Raw genomic sequence first — 18,232 nt, 5'->3', positions numbered from 1 at the left:
TTACTGACTCCCCAGATCGATTTTTACCTAGGGTTCAGTGCTGGCTAATGCCTAAAGCAGCCCCCGTGAGCACCGCGAGGGGACGGCTGTTCCTCAGGCCGTGCCCCGGGAAAGCAGCAGGCGGGCAGGGCCGGGCCTAGCCGCAAGCCCGCCTCGCTTCAGCGGGAGGAGGACCCCAGCCCAGCGGCCCGCTGCGCCCGCCCGGGCGAGCAGCGCCATCCCGGCGGCGTGGAGTCCCCCGCCCGGCCGCCCCTCAGCGCGGCCGCCCGTCCCTCAGCGCGGCGTCACCAGCGCGCCGGAAGGGGCCGTCGCCTCCGAAATGGCGACGGGAGGCGCCCTGTGGCGGCAGGTGGGGGCCGTGGCAGAGGTGGGGGGACGCGCTCGCCTTGGTGCCTTCGTGCTCCCGTGCTCCGCTCCCCGCAGCCGTCCCTGCCCCGCCGAGCCGCTCCTCCCGCCCCGGGGGCGCTGAGGGGCTACGGCCGGCCGGCCCCGGGGAAGAGGAGGAAGGGGTCGGCTTCCTTGGGAAAGCTGCCGGTGTATGCGGGGCCGGGGGCTGCGCCGGCGGTGCCCGAGCAGGAGGCGGTGGCCCCTCGTGGGGAGGCGGCTTTGGCTGCGGGCAGGCCGAAACCCGAGGCGTCGGGCTCTGCCCTGCCCGCGGAGCGGCGCCCGGCCTTCCCCCGGTGGCGCCGGGCTGGCTCGTTCCCTCCGCGGGTGGCGGAGGAGCCGCGGAGCGTGGCTCCGCGTCGGGTTTGGACGTTAACTCGTGCACAGATTTCTGCTGGCAAAGCGCAGGTTTGTGGGCTGCGTCAGATTGTGCAAAAGTTAATAAGAACTTCATAACTACAGTTATGAAGGCTGGAAGTTGAAGCGTTCTAAGCCTGTATATTTACGACCTTGTTCAAGCACAAGCAGATAATAGAAAATTTAGCTTAATCTTTCAAGACTTAATGGCAACATAGGAAATGGCATCAACAGTTTTGACATCTGGGGTATATTAGGGGTGCTCATAGCTGGTGAGACCTGCGTGTCTTCGTTAACTAAATCATTTGTATAATGCTTGGCAGTTTGTGTGCGTGATCTAAGCTTGTCATCTCGGTTTTTAAAGACATACATTTTGTTTTCAGATCTATGGTTCATCAATGTTTCGCATACCCTTCAAAAAATGTAAAGTTTTGTAGAGCATAGGGAAATAAGTGTCCTCTTTCTGTTCATAAGAGGGAATTCATTTGTTTGTGCCTTAGGACAGAGAGGCAACTCAGCCTTGGACATTAGGTAATGAGGATTATTTCAGGTCTTTCTGGAGAAAGAGAATACCAAAGATATTAACTGGCCAATTAGTGGAGGCATATAAAAGGAGCCAAATTTTCTCATGGAAGAGATCATACTCCGTTTACAAAATACAGGGGACTAACCTATGATAATACATTCAGTAATTGTGTTCATTTCTGAGAAAATTCAGAGATTCCTATGAAGAACAAGATCCCTTAAAATGATGAAGTTGTGTACACAGGGCCTTATGTTCCTTTAAAGACCTTGACTTAACATTGTAAGTCTGTGTTCATGATACCATCTCTTTTTTTTCAGGGTGGGGTGTTTTTAACACAAACTAATTAGTAGCTCTTTCTATAATACGTGATGTCTGCCAGTGAGCTACTAGCAATAGCATGTTTGATGATTCTTTGGAGCATCGTAAAAGAGAGCGTTGGAGCACTGCAATTTTATTGGACAGTGTAATCTGATTTTTATCTTCTAAAATATTGCTGGAGCAGTGTTCAAACCGTATCAGGATGTCACTCAAAGCTGTCTGTGTTTGCTTTTAGGTTGAATATCCTGATGCACAGTTTGCTGTCTTACTGGAGCATGGTGGAGCTTGCATGGTCACATCCTGCCTGAGGTCTTCTCAGGAGCTGTGTCATGAGGTTATCTTGCTGACCAAAACTGCTACTTGATGCCTGTTAATAGAAGAGTATCAAATCACTTTGTGACAGCACTTCATAGGGGACTGTTTGGGTACTGTAGATGTTCCTGTCACCAGCACATCATGGTAGATGTAACAGAGAAGGAGATGGATAACTGCACATTTAAAAGTGACACTGTACTTTCTGATGTTCACTTACACTGTCCAAACAAAAGACATCTTATGGTACGATTGAATGCAGTTGGACAACCAGGTAATGTATGTTTAGACTGATGGAGCCATATTCTAAGAGTATTCATATCTTTGTAATGTCTGAATCCTCCTTTGAATGGTTGATATTAATCATTACATATTTTATTCCAGTTAGAAGCAGCATCACTTCCTACTCAGTCTTTAGGAAGAGGGCTAGTTGGATTCTCCTCATGAAATTATCTACAGAAATTAAAACTATTAATGCAGAATTTGTAGACAGCCTATCTTAAAAAAAGAAATTTTAAATTACTTTCTGAGAAGAAGTAAACTTTGATTTTACTTATTTATTTGTTCATTTAGCTATAATTTCAATATAACACTTTGGGAACATGTTCAAAAATTTGGAATGTTTCTTGCATACAAACAAAAGGTGAGAAGCCAGGGATTTTAAATGGCATAGCTGAAGTTTAAAATAAAATTTATCAGTAATTAATTTATGGATTTTTATAAAATCTTTATGTGATGATTTACCATCTATTCCAGAGAAGCCCAACAGCTCTGTTTGGGTTTGGGGTTTTTTTGGTTTAAAAAAAAAAAGGGCAACAAGAAAGCTCAGAATAGCAATGGTTTTGACTGACATGTAATTTGAAGAGTCAAGGCTGTAGTGGAAATGAATTGACAAATGCCTCTGACTGATTGCCAGCTTGGAGGTTTCTATAAAGTTGTCAGGGAAACTGACCTTGAAGCTGCTGGTAAAATGTTCTGGAGAAAAGTACTGCTCCTGCTGTGACAGAAGTGTTAATTGTTTTTTCAAAACCAGTTGTGACATAAAAAGAATAACTTTTGCAGCTGTTCTAGCATATGACAACATAAAAAATGATAAAAGTAGGCTTGACGAAGAAGTTGATAATAATTTTGACCCTGATCAGGTCAAAACCCGGTAATTAATGCTGTGATGTGTCTTCATGCTGTTCGACATTTGTTTGCTGTGATTTTGCTTAATGCAAAGAACCTCTCAACAGAATGAAATTACAGCATTTGCTACTTACCCTAAATGTACTTGGTCTTGGAAATTCCTTTATTAAGACAAGAATTGGATTGTAGTATGACAGCTGTTACTCTAACAAATACAATTTACCACTGTCACTTTGCTGGTTTTTAGGGAACCTCATGGGGATTTAGTCTCTGCTGCTTTGGGTCAGTTTTACCTTACACCTTTTGAAATGCCATAGAACATGCAGAGGATCAGAATGGACTTGGAGAAAAAAAGCACTTCATGCATTGATGGCATCCTCTAAATTGTTAAATATTCAGATCAGTTTAATCTGGTTGTCATGCAAACAGTAGATGATTTTACAGATTTCTCATGCTGAGATAGGCAATGAAGATTTTCTTAGATCTAGATGAAAATGGTCTCTCTAGGGAAGAACGTCTCTCAGGTTACAGTAGACCAACTTTGAATCTCTTGCTAAAGAAACTGAAATAGAGCTCCATAAATTGTGAAATTGTTGAAAGCAATGGTGGCAAGCACTTTATCTCTTCCCTTTTGGTGTGAATGAACATAATTCTAAGACATTCTTCTTATAAACGTGCTGGTATTGACCTTTTTCACTAGTTGTATTCTTGGCTATCTTTTTCTCAAGTCTCAACACATTGTGTGTGATTTTGGAGTAATAGTACCCAGCCTAAGATGTCTGCAGACACTGGTATTGTGGCAGAGTAGGTGAATTAAACGCTGTGATTCTGTATTCCATGACTGGCCCATTCAGTCAAGCACAGTGTGTAAACACTGCTGTAAAGCAGAGATCGACTGTAGAAGAAAGTACATGTTTGTTCTTCCTCGTGTGTTGTATTCAGACAATACGGATTCCTGTAATTAAAATTGCAAAGTCCACATTTAGGTAACAGAGGCTGACGTCACTGGATGGTTGCAAAAGGTTTTTAACGAATTGGTTTATTGAGAACAATGGCCTAATTAATTTAGTCTCTTCAAAGATTCAGTTTGAAGACTTTAAAAATAAATGAAAAAAAAGTGTCAGCGTGTCCAGCTTCAGCAGGCTGTCTCCTGTGAGCTTATTTCTGCTCTCTCATATTCATACTAAGCTGATTTCAAGGCCTGAAGTTGGTTGCATTCCTAAAGACTTTTAAAACGGTAAAAAAAAATTCTAATCACTTTTTACTAGAACATCTTTGTTTCTTATAAGACAGAAATTAAATCTTAACCTAAAGAAAGAAACTCTAACTTACATTAATTCTTTCAACTTGGTTTGAGCTTGTCTCAAGGGAAGATCTTTTGGAGGACGTAATAAACCATCCCTTCTGCCAATTGTTAAAATAGGTATAACTAAATCAGATGAAAATGTGCGTTGTGACTGTGTAGATGCTGAGTCAGCCAGTAGACTTGACCATGAAAGTACTTCATTTTTTTCTGCTGACAGAACTTAATAACAGAAATATTTCTTCATAGCAAATTGAACTATATTTCAAGTTATCTGTATAATTTTTTATCCTTCAGATTTTTAATATGTGAAATGCATACCAAAATTTCATGCGTGTGGAAGTTGCACAGAGATTCTGGTCTTACCTGGTGTTTAACTTCTTTCCCCACTCCCTGTTCTTACAGTATTTCTGTCGTATTTCAAAATCCTTTGGAACACAGAAGATTTGCCATCTGAGAAACATGTGACAGAAGCTGTAACAGAGAGAGAACACCAGTACAGAAGTGGAGATGAACTGTGTGACCAGGACAGGAATAATCTAAAAAAAGAAAGAGAATTAAATAGTGAAGGAGTAGAAGCCCTGCTAGATGACGACGGAGACTTGGACGTGGTCAGAAGACCTCGAAGAGCTTCTGATTTAGAAGCGGAGGATCTTTCGAGGGATAAAGTGTATCCTGTAATTTTGATGAAGGGGAAAGACAATGGTTTTGAAGATGAAGAACAAGAATGCGCTTGCAGTGATGTTGTTAAAATAGGTAAATAAAATATGTTCAAGGAGAAATTGAATAAATATGTTTGTGGAAAACAAATGAAAAATAGGTTTTCTTTAGAAATGGAACAGCAGTTGTTAAGTGAAGGGAGATGATAAAACAAACATAATACTGTGATATTGTAAATACTTTAAAAATTTACCTTTTTTTCTCCAGGAGTGATTTGGGCAATAGTATACCATGGGAACTCAATGCCTCATAGTTAGAGTGGGGTTTTACACATTATTTAGCATTATTATATAGAATGAAGAGTGCTCAGTTCTATATTTGAAAGGGAAGCATGACTTGATTTTCAAATTTGCCACTATGGAACTCAGTTTGAACCCTTTGTGGTAATTATTTGTACTCTACTTCTGTTTTTACAGAACATACTATGGCCACCCCCTTAGAAGACGTCGGTAAACAGGTGTGTAGTCTGCCTTGTAGTATCTTGCTGTTCATGGATTGTGCTTCAGAATTCACTCAGTTTTAACTGTTTCTCTTATCCACAGGTCTGGCGTGCAGCCTTTCTTCTTGCTGACTACATTCTGTTCAAACGGGACACGTTCAGGTGTTGCTCAGTGCTAGAGCTTGGAGGTGGCACTGGAATTACAAGCATTATCATGGGAACAGTTGCCAAGAGAGTTTATTGCACAGGTAAGGCAGTTTTTTCAGTTAAATATTTTCATGAAACTTCACGAAACAGTGCTCTTTCATCCTGGCATTTTCATCCTCGTCTGTTCAGTATTAGTTAATATTTTTTTGTTAATGTGTAGAAGGTTGTGTTGTTTATTGAAAAATAACAAGAACTTTCTCAACAGATTGAAAAAGCAATACTACTTCTAAATGCAAGAGTTTAAAAGCAAGATACATTGCTGTGAACTCAAGATAGTGTGCCTAGATTAAAATAAGTAGTACAGGGATCTGACTTCTTTTCTTCAAGGGTGTCTCAGAGCTTTGTACTGAAAGACAAAAGCAAGGATACTAGGGAAGCAATCATCAGTGGATGGAGTTGCTCTGAATTTTCCTTAATTTTGTCAGTTTGAGAGAAACGTAGAATATTAGTCTGAGAAGTCAGGGGCAGGCACAGCCCATGCGAAATATTCTTATTTTGAATATCGTTATTGCTTTTTTCCAGATGTTGGTGAAGATCTTCTGGCCATGTGTGAGCAAAATGTTGCATTAAACAAACACCTGATGGAGCCGGGAAGTAAGTACTATACAGTCAATGTTTGTGCAATTGCCTATATATGAACTACTTTGGGATTAAACAGTACAGTCAATGGCTACCTAGCATATTCACAACTAAAATTAAATTTTTGTCTTGGTTAAAAGTGACTCATTTAAAAAGAAAGATGCAAGATACCTATATGTTGTCCATAATGGGACAGCTTCCTTTTGAGAAGAGCAAAATACTTTCTCTGGTCATCATTTAACACCAGCTGTAGTTTCTACACAGTCATTGTGTGATTTTCACTGAGGTACTTGGGAGGATCACAGATATCCAGGTGCCAAGGGTCACATAAACAGAGTATAAATGACAGAGGTAGATCTCTGGAAAGGAGAAGTATTTTGCAGGTGAGGCGTGTAAAAGAAAACATAGGTTGTCTTTCTGACCCTTAAATTCAGCGTGTTCTCTTGTGAGTGGGTAACTGGTTTTGAATGGTAAATGACTTATGTTCAACGTGTTTTATATGTCCTTGTGATAGATCTTCGTCACTTGTTTCAGTATGGGTCTTGACTCTACTTCTGCTTAGGTTCTGTCTGAAAGGCCATTTGTGACTGATGGGATCTTTCTTCACCCACAGGAGGGGAAGTTAAAGTAAAAGAGCTGGACTGGCTGAAAGATGAATTCTGCACTGGTAGGTGGTTATAATGGGTCCTTTCAGATAGGGCTTGGTGTTTTGTTTTGGTGTTTTTCCCTTCAGAGCCATCAAGAAAAGCTTGTTCTGTTGTTTGTGAAGTAAGTCCTCTAGCATGTAAGCCTCTGGAAAAATAGTTGAAAGTACACTGTTGTCTTGGGCGCATCATTGCCATGTGAATGAGTAAGGAGGGGTTTACTGATAGGTTGAGAACAGTCAAGTAGTGGCTGTCCTTTACTTAGGTCAAAATCCAGAGGTGCAAATGAGATGTATCTGTTATGTGGTGATAACAGACTCTAGGCACAATGACACAGATTTGATTTACTGTAATTCAGATTTTGATGTGATAGTATTGTGTGGTGTATGACTGATGAATACAAAGCTATAAATGGTGGTGGAGAGGGTAGGTGGTGAAGATGTGTAAATACTTGTTCCAAACGTAGTGGTGAATGTGTTATATTTTAAGTATTTGCCAATGGAATGTGTTCTGCTGCTTTTAGCAAAATAAAAGCAACTAACGAACAACAGTTAAAGTGCAATTAAGGATAGTAAAGCAGATCACTAAAACTTTCTTTCCAGTGATTGTAAGGTCAACGCAAAATTGTAGCACTAGGTTATATGAAGCCTACTTTATAGAATTTTATATCATCAGTTACATTTGCTGGAATGCTTCTAAAAAATACAGATACTATTTAAGGAAGTGGAAACATCCTTTACACATTCAAGACCCTCTCTTGGACCTCAAAAAAACCTAGTTAATGAAAGTATTTGATACTGACAGTTGAAAAGGCTTTATGGTTTTCAGACATTCAGAAAAAAGTTTCTATATTTTAACAAAGTCTAAATTTTTAAAATCATGCTGAAGTAGGAAGCTTAATCAAAACTTATGTGAAGATGTGTTTGGTTTTTTTTTTATTTAAAACAGTATTTATTTTAATCTTGTTAAATCTGTGATCTTGTTACAGGGTAGTAATTTGTTGTAAATTCTAAAGTCAAAGAAAACTTAGTCTTGTCAATCAGCCTTGGGAGGATTGGACATAATGCAGAGAAAGCAAAGGACTGCAGGAACTGCAGAGAATGAATAGAGGGAGGTTTTTGGTTTACCTTCAGTGGGGTGCTCCATTTATGGAGTAGCAGATGACCACAGGAGTTAAGAAGTTCCTTTTTTCCAGCTGTCAGTCATTTGAGACATTTAATCATGTACACCAAAGCCATATTTTTTTGTTAACAGATCCTGAAGCTCCTTATAGCTGGTCTGAAGAAGAGATTGCTGATTTGCATGACCACTGTACTGTGATAATGGCAGCTGATGGTAGGAAAATATAAACAATAAGCTTTTAAATCAAACAGTTGAGCATTATGAGTAATAATTTAAACATACCTAATTTGCTTTTAAAATCTATTAGTCAAAAACTCTGCCTTGAGTGTCCCTGCCTGTATTTAAAAAAAAAAAAATTACATTCACATTCTGAATTAGCAATAGTTGAAAACTACTAGGTTTTTCTTTCCTTTGGTGTGGTAATTATTCCTCAAAGAACGTAATCACAAGTGATGAATTTGACTTTCAGATGAGTTTGGTTATATGATGCAAGACAAAGGTAGGACAACAAAAGGAGTTTCTGATGCTACACTTGCTGATAGAGTCTATGCCTTTGGATATCTCTGTCTTTTTTTTTTCCCCTGCTCTTTTTCTTGCTAAGTGAAAGACTGAAAAATGACAGGCTATCTATATAGGAAAACCATTATTGTTTTGATATATAAATAATATATCAAAGGGGGAATGTTTTTAGTTATGATGTTGAAAGGTGTTGCGAGACTGCTTTCCAAGGAGATATGGTTATAATGGTATAACCTTTGTTTTGTATTTTTGCCTTTTTTTGTATTTTTTGTATTTTTGTAAATATGCCTTTTTTTGTATTTTTGTAAGAAATGAAGTCCTATACATTGTGATACCCTGTTTTTTTCAGCTTTGCAGTAAGGTATTTCCAGGCTGAGAGAAATCTTGTTTTAGTTTTGTAAGAGCAATAGGAAATGGCCTCAAGTTGCACCACAGGAGGTTTGGGATGGATATTAGGAAAAATTTCTTCACGGAAAGGGTTGTCAGGCATTGGAACAGGCTGCCCAGGGAAGTGGTTAATCAGCATCCCTGGAGGTTATTTAAAAGACGAGTAGATGTGGTGCTGAGGGACATGGTTCAGTGGTGGTTTTGGCAGTGTTGGGTTAATGATTGGACTCAATTATCTTAAAGGTCCCTTCCAACTTAGATGATTCTGTGATTCTAAGTTGTCTGGCAGAATTGATTCCCGTAGATAAAAGAGAACTCTTAAAGAAAGCTTAATATAAATAGGAGCAGTGGATACTATTACAGGGTCGGTTGTTGACATTAAAAATATACTTTGGGATTTAGCTAAAATAGTGACTTGTTTGATTAGAATAATTAAACTAAGGCCTTTGTTGTTTCATACTTCAGACTTAAGTAAATAATATGCTTAAACGTTCATATTTTATGCTCTTAATCTTTTTTTTTGTAGTGTTCTATGACGATGACCTGACAGATGCCTTGTTCAGAACGCTGTATAGAATAACACACAACTTGGGACATTCTTGCACAGTTTACCTAGCATTAGAAAAGAGGTAAGTATTACCAAGAACTTAAAATAAAAAGTACTAAAAACTTTACATGCTTTCTTTATTTGGAAGAAACATCTGTTTTGATTGAAGGTTAGCTTCTGATTTTCATTGTATTAGTTGATCACAGGCTGCCATATATGCTCAGAACAAGCATTTGTTTTTATACGTGCTCTATTTTCATCAGTTCGGAACTTGACTTCCACAAGAGTTTGGCTTTTGTTGTCCTACCTTTGTCTCACATCAAATAACCTCTGTGCAAATAAGGATAAATAGGTGGCTAGGCTGATGTATTGTCTAATGCCTGACAACATTTGCTATATATTTTTGAGGTCATAGGGTGGAATGAAGGGGCTTATAATTAGGATATACGTTTCCCAGTTTGAGAACCTGTATAACAATTTCTCTTACATTTTCTTTCAAGGAATCGTTGAATGTTTTTAAGTAGTCATGCGTTGCAGTTCATTCATAAACTAATATATAAATAGGCTTTGCTTAAATCTCTCAAGATATCTAAGCGATAGCTATTCATATGATTTGCTGCCGAGTGTTTGTCCAGGAAGCCAAGCCAATGATTCTGTCATGGCAAAGTGCCTTAAAATCAATGGAAAGATTCATCCAAGAGTTACTGGTGTATTGATGCTAACATAAGTCTCATCTGCTTTTCAGGAATAGCGGGAGGTTACTTTTTTTTGGCTGTTGAAGTTGGTTAATTACACTGAGAAGACATACATTTTCCATTAGCTGAGGAAAGTTACAAAGCTATTTAAGATGCCAGTATAGGAGAAACATTTTAAATTAAATATTCTCTTGCCAGGCTGAACTTCACTTTAAGACATATGGATGTTACATGTGAAGCCTACAGTCATTTTAGAAATACTATAAATGATTTGGAGAACCTCCAAGATAGAAAAATGAAATATACTGTGGAGCCCATTAAGCTTGATTTCTGTCAGTTTCTCGTTTATGAACGAATTGAGCAGTTGGTAAGTGGCATTCATTAAAATAAATGTGGTATGTTGGGCTAATCATCTCAAATTAGTTTTCAGCTGTTTACTTAACATAAGTAAGAACAGGAGAATAAATGTTACCTTTTCATTTATTTCCATTTAGCTTTTTGTTGGTTTAAAATGATTCTTGTTTGTATTTACATAATCTATACTAGATTGACATAACGTACCCTTTTCTAGCACCAGCAGAACAGTGGCTTAGATTGCACTCATTTCCTCAAAGGTTAAGAAACAATATCTGTTACTTTGTAAAATACAATTTTTGCAATTGACTAGAAAACGGGACCAATATCTCTTCTCATTTGTTTGCTTGTAAAAGAGCTTTCATTTCATAGTTTTAATAATTCCTTTCCCAGTTTGGGGTTCAGGAAATAATATTCTAATATCTATGAAGAAGTTGATTAGCTGTAAAATACTGTTATTCAGAAACATGTCGGATGTAATTTTTGTAGTTATCTAATTACCTCCCAAGCACTTATGGTTCTCTTCCTCTATTTTTTTTTTCCAAGTGTCTACTCTTACGAATATTATGCAGGGTAGCTAATAGCTTGCTAGCTTCTAGAACAATACAGTCTAACAGATCTTTTTGGAGAACTTGCAAATCTTGTACTGGATTGAAGATCTTTTACCAAAAAATGATGTTCCTGTAGACAACATACTATTGCTGTGTCTTCTGCAGTATGTACACCTAGTAAGATTACAGGGGCCACAGTTGCTTCATGAGATTGATTTATATGACTTAATGCTGATACCTTCAGGCATAAAACAGGCGTGCAAAACTTTAAAACAAGTTTTACAAGTACATAAATGTAACCTGGATTATACCTAAATGTGTAAACTCATGCCCTAGCCTTTTTGCGGAAGGCTACTGGTCTTTGAAAGCGGGCGTTTTCAAAATGCCTAATGTTTTTGTTTATCATGTATATTGCTACAATTCATGGTGAAAAGTATGTGATAGTCTGCTTACTAATCTTTTGTATAGCAGACAAAGTGTATACTAACTTATTCTACAGAAATAAAGTGGTTTGGTTTTCATTTTCATTGTCCGGTAGATAGAGAAGCGCATGTGTATTTATATAAAACATGCATTTGTGTGAGAGCTTGATTCCTCTTCCTTCCTCAGTAAATTAATTTTTCAGTTGTATTTTTGCTAGTGTTACTGAAAGCATTTGTCAACAAAGGCTAAGAAAAAGAACAAGGTTATCAGTCAAAATACTGCAGAAGGTCATGCAGACCGATGAAATTATTTTTAAAAAAATTATTTGAATGATAATAATTTTTTATTTTAAAAAATCATGCTACAAGAATAAAGAAATCAATTCTACTGCTCTGTCTCAAAGATAATTTGGTGGTTGTACTGGGAGATTACTTAGATGGATTTAGTATCCATCCACAGATGGACACTGTCTGTAGATGGAGGTACAGGGTGTATCTTAAAACTCATCTTCAAGTAGGCATGTTGAACTTTTTTATAATTGCAACCTACTGATATGAGAAAATACCTGTATGTATTTTTTCCACTCCTACAGGAATTGTGGAAGATCATTGCTGAACAGCTAACGTGACAGGGACATGAGAAAATAGAAGATCTTTATCTAAGGATAAAGGCTTTTTTGATGTTTTATTAAAAATGGATTTTCATCCCAAGAAAAGCATTTTCCTGGTGGAACTGCGCTCTCAGAAAGAATTGCTATGCAGATTTGTTTTACTTCAGTAAGTTTTGGTTTTGGCACTTAGGACATGTTTCTTTGGTGTTTCTTTTACAAAACTGTTCAATGTTGATCTTTGGAGTACATGCAGGATGCCAGACAGTGGCAGTCACACAGTGACTTGCTCTTCAGGATTGATGAATTAGGTTTTAGAGTCTGACAAAGAGGTATTTTAACCTTTTCCGTGTGGCTGATTTGCAGGTGTTGTGCATTTTCCTTTTTAGTTTTCTGAATATGGACACTCTTCTTGGTCTCATCCTCGTTCCACATTATTTATATTTATGGACATCTGTGAAACAGCGTTCTGGGCAAGACCTGTTTGTCTTTCATGGACTTTTCTTTAAGCAATCTGTTTAAGGAACTTAGGACAAACTGAAAATTAAGGACTATCTGAATCATTCTAGTTTAGGGCTACTGTCTGAACTGAAAAGAGATGAGATGTATTTTGTTTGAGCCTCTAAAAATACACCATAGAGGTCTTGGAGCTATATTGTCCTGCTGGAATTTCAAGCTGTTCTGTCCTTGCCAGCTTGAGGGTGGACTAGTACCACGCGAAGTGATATGCTACTGTTCTTTAGATGTTGGGAATTCTACCCTCAGTGTATATGTGTGAGGCTGGTGAGAAGGAGGCAACTAAGAATGTCCTCTCCATACAGATGAGGCCTTCAGTGTCTTAGCTTTTATATTAAAGTATAACACATTGATCAAATCTCTCCTGTGTTATTAATGAAACCAAACAATTGTTTGTACTTCATATAAACTTTATGTACGCTATTTTGTTTATATCACTAGCCATATGTACACTGTCATGGAAATCGTTGTGCCTGCTGAATTCTTTAGTATTATGAGAGAATCAGTGATGAAGCTGTTCCGGCCTGTGACTTGTGGGAGTGTGGGTACATTACATTAGAACCGCCTGGCTGACTTCTTGAAAGTCCGTTTTACATTTGGTTTAGTTCAGTTGTTTTAGGTCAGTTATTTCATAACCTGCTTATGTGTAAGAAGACATATTTTTTCATGTTCTTTAATGAGATGAAAGGTTATTAGACGATGATGGCCTTTTCCTGTGAATATAGTCAAAGTAAAAATTACGTTGTGTTAGCATATATCTGGCTAGATTAATACAGAGCTTCTCTCTCAGAACCCTCATTTGAACTTCAGAGATAATAAACTGTATTTTAATCCAAAGATTCCCAAACTAGGGTTCTTTTGTTTGTTTGTTTTGTAATGTTACTAACTGAAAACAACTGGTTTTGAATGTAGCTGCTTATTTAAGTAGTAATTTTTTGAAAGCTGTGGCAAGAAATTAATTTGAACTGATGTGAAATAGCGTGTGCAGTTAGAGAAGATTTTTACTTGCGCAGGACTTCTGAAAGTCTTTGGAATTATCAATGGAACTCAGACAGATAGATGGATACTGTAGATCTTTTAAATGTAGAATTCAGCCATTTTACCACAGCTGGCTTAAATTGACATTTGAAAAAGATTTTTATACTTGTATTTTTGGTTGAGTAAATACAAACGTCGTGGCTGCTTGGGAAGCAAGCTGAAGTAGAATTTCCTCCTAAAAAAACAACGTTAATCTTTCTGTTGAAGGGAAACAATAGCTTTGAGGGTTCAGTGACTAAGATCTGAAGGCCAAATTGCAAATTTGGGTATGACCCTTTTCACTGATGATGAGGAATAGTCAAAAATAGGCAACAATTCTGAGAACACAAGAATCACAAGAATCTTGCAATGCCTTATCTTTGTGGTGTTAATGAGAGATAATATAGCCTGTCTTGACAGAGAATTCTCCACTGCTACTTAAGGATATTAAGTATAGATGCCAGCTTCTCAATTTTTACTTTAATCATACTTTAAATATGTCATATATGGTAGATGTTTTCAGAACTGGTCATGCAAATTTACACCTTCAGCAGTTCATTGTTTATTAAGATGATTAAAAGTGGGGAATTGCTTGGTCTTGAGCATACAGATTATGATTGGAAGTCAAGTTAGTGCCTAAAATGATAATGCCTTGAGCACATTATTTGTATTTATGTAACCATGAAGGGTTTTTTGCTAATAAAGCATGATTTAAAAAATAGTATGTTCCTGTGGTGATGTATCTAAATTTTGAAAAATTGCAACAGGTAATGTTCTTAAATTATTTTTTTTGGCTGTCCTGTCTTATACCTGGTTTTTGGATGTGTGTTAGACACAATTTGCCATGATTTTCAGCCAGACAGAAAGGAGAGAAAGTATGATTATGAGGGGGAGAAGATGTCAGTATGTATACAACAGTACAGTGTAAATTGCATGAGGCTTTCAATTCATGCAACGTACGGAAAAGTCAAGTGATTCAACATCAGGTTGGATGGTTTGGATTTGTGAGCTACTGGGAAAGAGTTTACATATTTAATTGTAAAACCCTTAAGAACTCTGCTAGCCTATTCATATACTTCTTTTTGATCACCTCATAGCTAGTAGGGAAAAAACGGGAATTAGTGAATGTTTCTAGTCAGTATTGCCCATTGCTGCAAGTCTTTTATTTCTGTGAAGGGGAAGGAAGAGAAGGCGGGTGCTTAATCTAAAATTTATTAATGTTTCTACTCTGCTGTGGAGCTGAGGTTGGAAAGATTTCATTTGGAAAACTCACTTTCTCTGCTAAATAAGTCCTTCTGCACTTGGGAGCACTTCTGGATCTGGTTGGCAAAGTCCGGTTGGTCACCCAGATGGATCATTTTGGGGAGAGAGGACCACAGAGGAGGTTCCTGTGGAACTCTTGCAGTGCACTTATTTGTGATAAAGGAGAGGAGTGTCACAGCTTTCTTGGGAAGTGTGGGAATGGATGGACACATGATCTTCCAGGAGGAATCTTGTTTGAAACAAACTGATTTTTACTTTTGTCACTGGTGTATGGTGAAATAAGACATGTCCTTTCTCAGTCCCAGCACTTCAGATGAAGATGGCAGACATCCCTGTCCTGCTTTTATTTTCTCGTAAGAGGAACACGGATGACATGGTTGTAGATATTGGTCAAAAGAAGAACTTGAATTTCTATGGGACATTTGAATGAGCATTTTAAGCTGATTACATTTATTTCTTTTCAATCTTTGTTGATGTGAAACTTGGAGAGCTGCTTTGTTGCAAAGTTTTGTTCACAAAAGTGAACTTCTGTGTGTCACGTTGCAGTAGAAAGAAAAGTTGTTTTAAGATAATCACTTGATGGGATACATTATGTATATTTATTATCTCTGCGTGTTCTCGAGTGTGGGTGGCTATTCATAGACCATACTTGTAGCTCCATCTGCTGTACCACACTTTGAGTCAAAACATTTTACAGTTTGTTAAACACCCTGTTCCTTTCTGTTTTAACAATATTGTATTTTGGAGTAACAGTTTAGGTTGAATATGTAGTTCTGCATTTCTCACCTAGACTTGTAGATGTGTGTATTAGAGATGAAGTTACTGTGAAATAATCGTGAAAAAAAAGTGATGTCTAATCACCTACTTTTTAACAATAGCTTTAGGAGGCTGCCTTCAGCAGTTCTGGAATTTCAGGAAACATTCTAGGAAGAAGTGAACTTAACTTTTTGTGTGTAGTAGGGACTTCTCATTCATTAGAAGCTCAGGACTTAAATTGGATCTCAAAGTTGTATAGCGGATAAATCTCATGACATTGTCTGTTCATTGACTCAGCTGTTCTTGTGGACTTTTACGTACAGCACTAGCTCCGTTCCTTTTTTGTTTTCACCAGAGAATTAAGGGCTTTGTCCCTGGCAGTTGCATTTCTGGGTATTTTTGTTTGGTTTTTTGGTCTTGTTTTTTCATTCTGGTTGACATCTTCATGAAACTTGGAGAAATAAGTTTGTGTGTCTGAGATTTCTACTGCCTTTCATTTCAAGACCAATAAGCCAGTGGATTCCAACATCTTTCCTTAAGGAACCAATATAATACTTGCCTATCACTAGTGGGGTAGCATAATGTGTTTGAATTATGAAATTGATTATTTTACAACAATAAAAGTTACTAGAGTCAATTTTGGAAAGACTTAAATGCACAATGACAATGACCTTGCAGTATTGCATGATTTTATGAACGTTCATTACGCTGTTTCTGAAGCACAGACCCATGTCTTGCTAGAGGTCTTAAATAGCATAAGGGGATAAAATAGCAAAGAGGATTATTGTACTTTTCCTAGTGCTATACAAGCAAATCATATTAATTACAAAATAGAAAAGTGAGAAATCCTGGAGAGAAAATGATATTTCTTTAAACTTGCAGGGGGAGGTAAGGGTGGGGAGGGGGAAATGATCCATAGGGGTCCTAGAAAGCAGCACAAGGAATTCCTGGAAACCCAGAGGAATTTGGAGGGGCAGTGGAATTCCTACAAAACTGAGGGAAATCCCAGAAAGTAGTGTGGGGGTTTTCCTGGAAAGCCAGGAATTGTGGAATAGTGCAGTCCTATGCAGCTGTGTGGGGATTGTCAGGAAGCAGCACAGGGAACTCAGACTCCTGGGAAGCAATAGGGAAAATTCAGGAGCCCAAATGTCTAGGTAATTCATACAGTCATTAAATATTTTTTTTTTTCCTTAATGTCCTTTTATGTAGAGATACTGGCCTGTCAAAAGATGAAGATGCAAGTTGTAATGTTTATGGAGAAATAAAATGACAGATTCTTACAGACAGAATAAGGAAACAAGTCCCCAGTCTTATTCTGTCTGTGCAGATGGCGTATTTCTTGCATTGAGCAAAGTGTTTTCAGAAGCAACCTTTTTAGGTGGGCTGAGTTTTGGCTGCCCATCTTCAGAGCTCTAAGAGTGTGAGTCAAGTTCATGGGTTACTATGCTGTAGCTGAACCACAGTCTGTCCATCTGAACTATATACATGTTTTTCTCTCTGTTGGCTACAGGTGAATGTTTTATTTTGATATAAGAATAGGCAGCTGCCATAGAAGCAGTCCTGCTTTCACCCCCCTGTGCTTATTTAATACTCTAGTATATTTTGAATGTTTTCCCCTTCCATAGGGTTGGTTATAGCAATTTTTGCAATCTGAGTCAGATTTTTTGATTCCAAGAAAATCTAATTGCAAGTGTATTTCTCCATTGGATCCATGAGATCTAATCTAACTGACTCCTGTGATCCAGTACAAGGCCATCAGTAGAGTTTTGTTGCTGGGCGTGTAGAGAGCAGATGGACTGTTTTGATGGCAGTAGATAGTTGGGTCTGCTTTAGAGTTATGTGAAACTGTACTCGTATCCCATGTGGCAGTGCGTGGCATTTTAGCAAGCTGATTTATCTCAGTCATGTGCCTGAGACTACAATTACCTGTAGTTAGTTGGCCAGAAGTGTTACAGCCAAATGCTGCTGGTGTGGTGGGTAGGAGTTGTGGTGCTGAGTGTTGGGTACAGAAAACTAAAGACAGCTTCTGAGACGTGGATGCTGAATTCCTGTGTATCTGCTCATTGTGAAATGTCAACAATAGCTGCCTGCCTTGTAAACTTGTAGAGATTTTTCTATCTGAAAGTAAATTGAGAATTATCCATTTAGTGCTTAGCAATATGTCTTTAAAATGCAGTTCAACTCCTGAGTGTGATTATGGTGTTCGTAACCTGAAAAATACGGTTGGCAGAAAAGAGCTTTCCTGTAGATTAATCCCAAAGGTTAGGGACCAAAAATTCTGTTAAGATCCACGTGACAAGAAATGGCAAATGAGGAAGGAGCAGAGTTAGGGAGTAAGTAATAATTCTCCATTTCTTCCTGCATTCTGAAACTTGTTTTTATTTATTTGAAGACATTGTCAAGAGAGAAACTAATTATCATTAACCAGAAATAATCAGGCTCTAATCCTGAACGGGATCTGCTACAGCTGCTAGAAGGAAGGTGTTTCCTTTTGGATTCTTCTGTGTCTGGTTACAAATCCCTGCCCCTTCTTCACTTTCCCCTACCTTCTGAAGAGA

General features: G+C 38.1%; 2 protein-coding genes across 3 annotated transcripts in view; both read left to right on the top strand.

Annotated features, from left to right (window-relative positions):
• Positions 1–267: 267 nt before the first annotated feature.
• Positions 268–14,379, top strand: METTL22 (methyltransferase 22, Kin17 lysine). 2 transcript variants are annotated; one of them, XM_054213114.1, is made up of 11 exons: positions 268–349; positions 1,821–2,171; positions 4,734–5,084; positions 5,465–5,505; positions 5,591–5,735; positions 6,217–6,288; positions 6,887–6,940; positions 8,172–8,252; positions 9,472–9,574; positions 10,386–10,554; positions 12,108–14,379. In XM_054213114.1, the coding sequence occupies exons 2-11, from the start codon at positions 1,949–1,951 to the stop codon at positions 12,141–12,143; spliced, it is 1,275 nt and encodes a 424-aa protein (XP_054069089.1). In that variant the 5' UTR covers positions 268–349; positions 1,821–1,948; the 3' UTR covers positions 12,144–14,379. The 2 variants fall into 2 exon arrangements, with proteins under 2 accessions (XP_054069089.1, XP_054069088.1); XM_054213113.1 differs by lacking the exon at positions 268–349 and adding an exon at positions 359–792.
• The window catches only part of ABAT (4-aminobutyrate aminotransferase), a 70,059-nt gene continuing 63,994 nt past the window's right edge, over positions 12,168–18,232 (top strand). The window contains exon 1 of the mRNA XM_054213111.1: positions 12,168–12,291. The gene's annotated coding sequence lies outside the window, so the exon portion shown is untranslated. The remainder of the gene's footprint in view (positions 12,292–18,232) is intronic.

Source organism: Rissa tridactyla, chromosome 8 (genome assembly GCF_028500815.1).
Source record: "Rissa tridactyla isolate bRisTri1 chromosome 8, bRisTri1.patW.cur.20221130, whole genome shotgun sequence".
Classification (NCBI taxonomy): domain Eukaryota; kingdom Metazoa; phylum Chordata; class Aves; order Charadriiformes; family Laridae; genus Rissa; species Rissa tridactyla.
This window is presented reverse-complemented; position numbering and strand designations above follow the sequence as displayed.

Bases quoted from the DNA above. Each gene is read 5' to 3' on its own strand.
- METTL22 (XM_054213114.1), top strand. From the start codon at position 1,949: ATGCCTGTTAATAGAAGAGTATCAAATCACTTTGTGACAGCACTTCAT. The intron at 6,289-6,886 runs GTAAGTACTATA...CTTCACCCACAG, and splicing joins ACACCTGATGGAGCCGGGAA to GAGGGGAAGTTAAAGTAAAA. The intron at 8,253-9,471 runs GTAGGAAAATAT...TTTTTTTTGTAG, and splicing joins TGTGATAATGGCAGCTGATG to TGTTCTATGACGATGACCTG.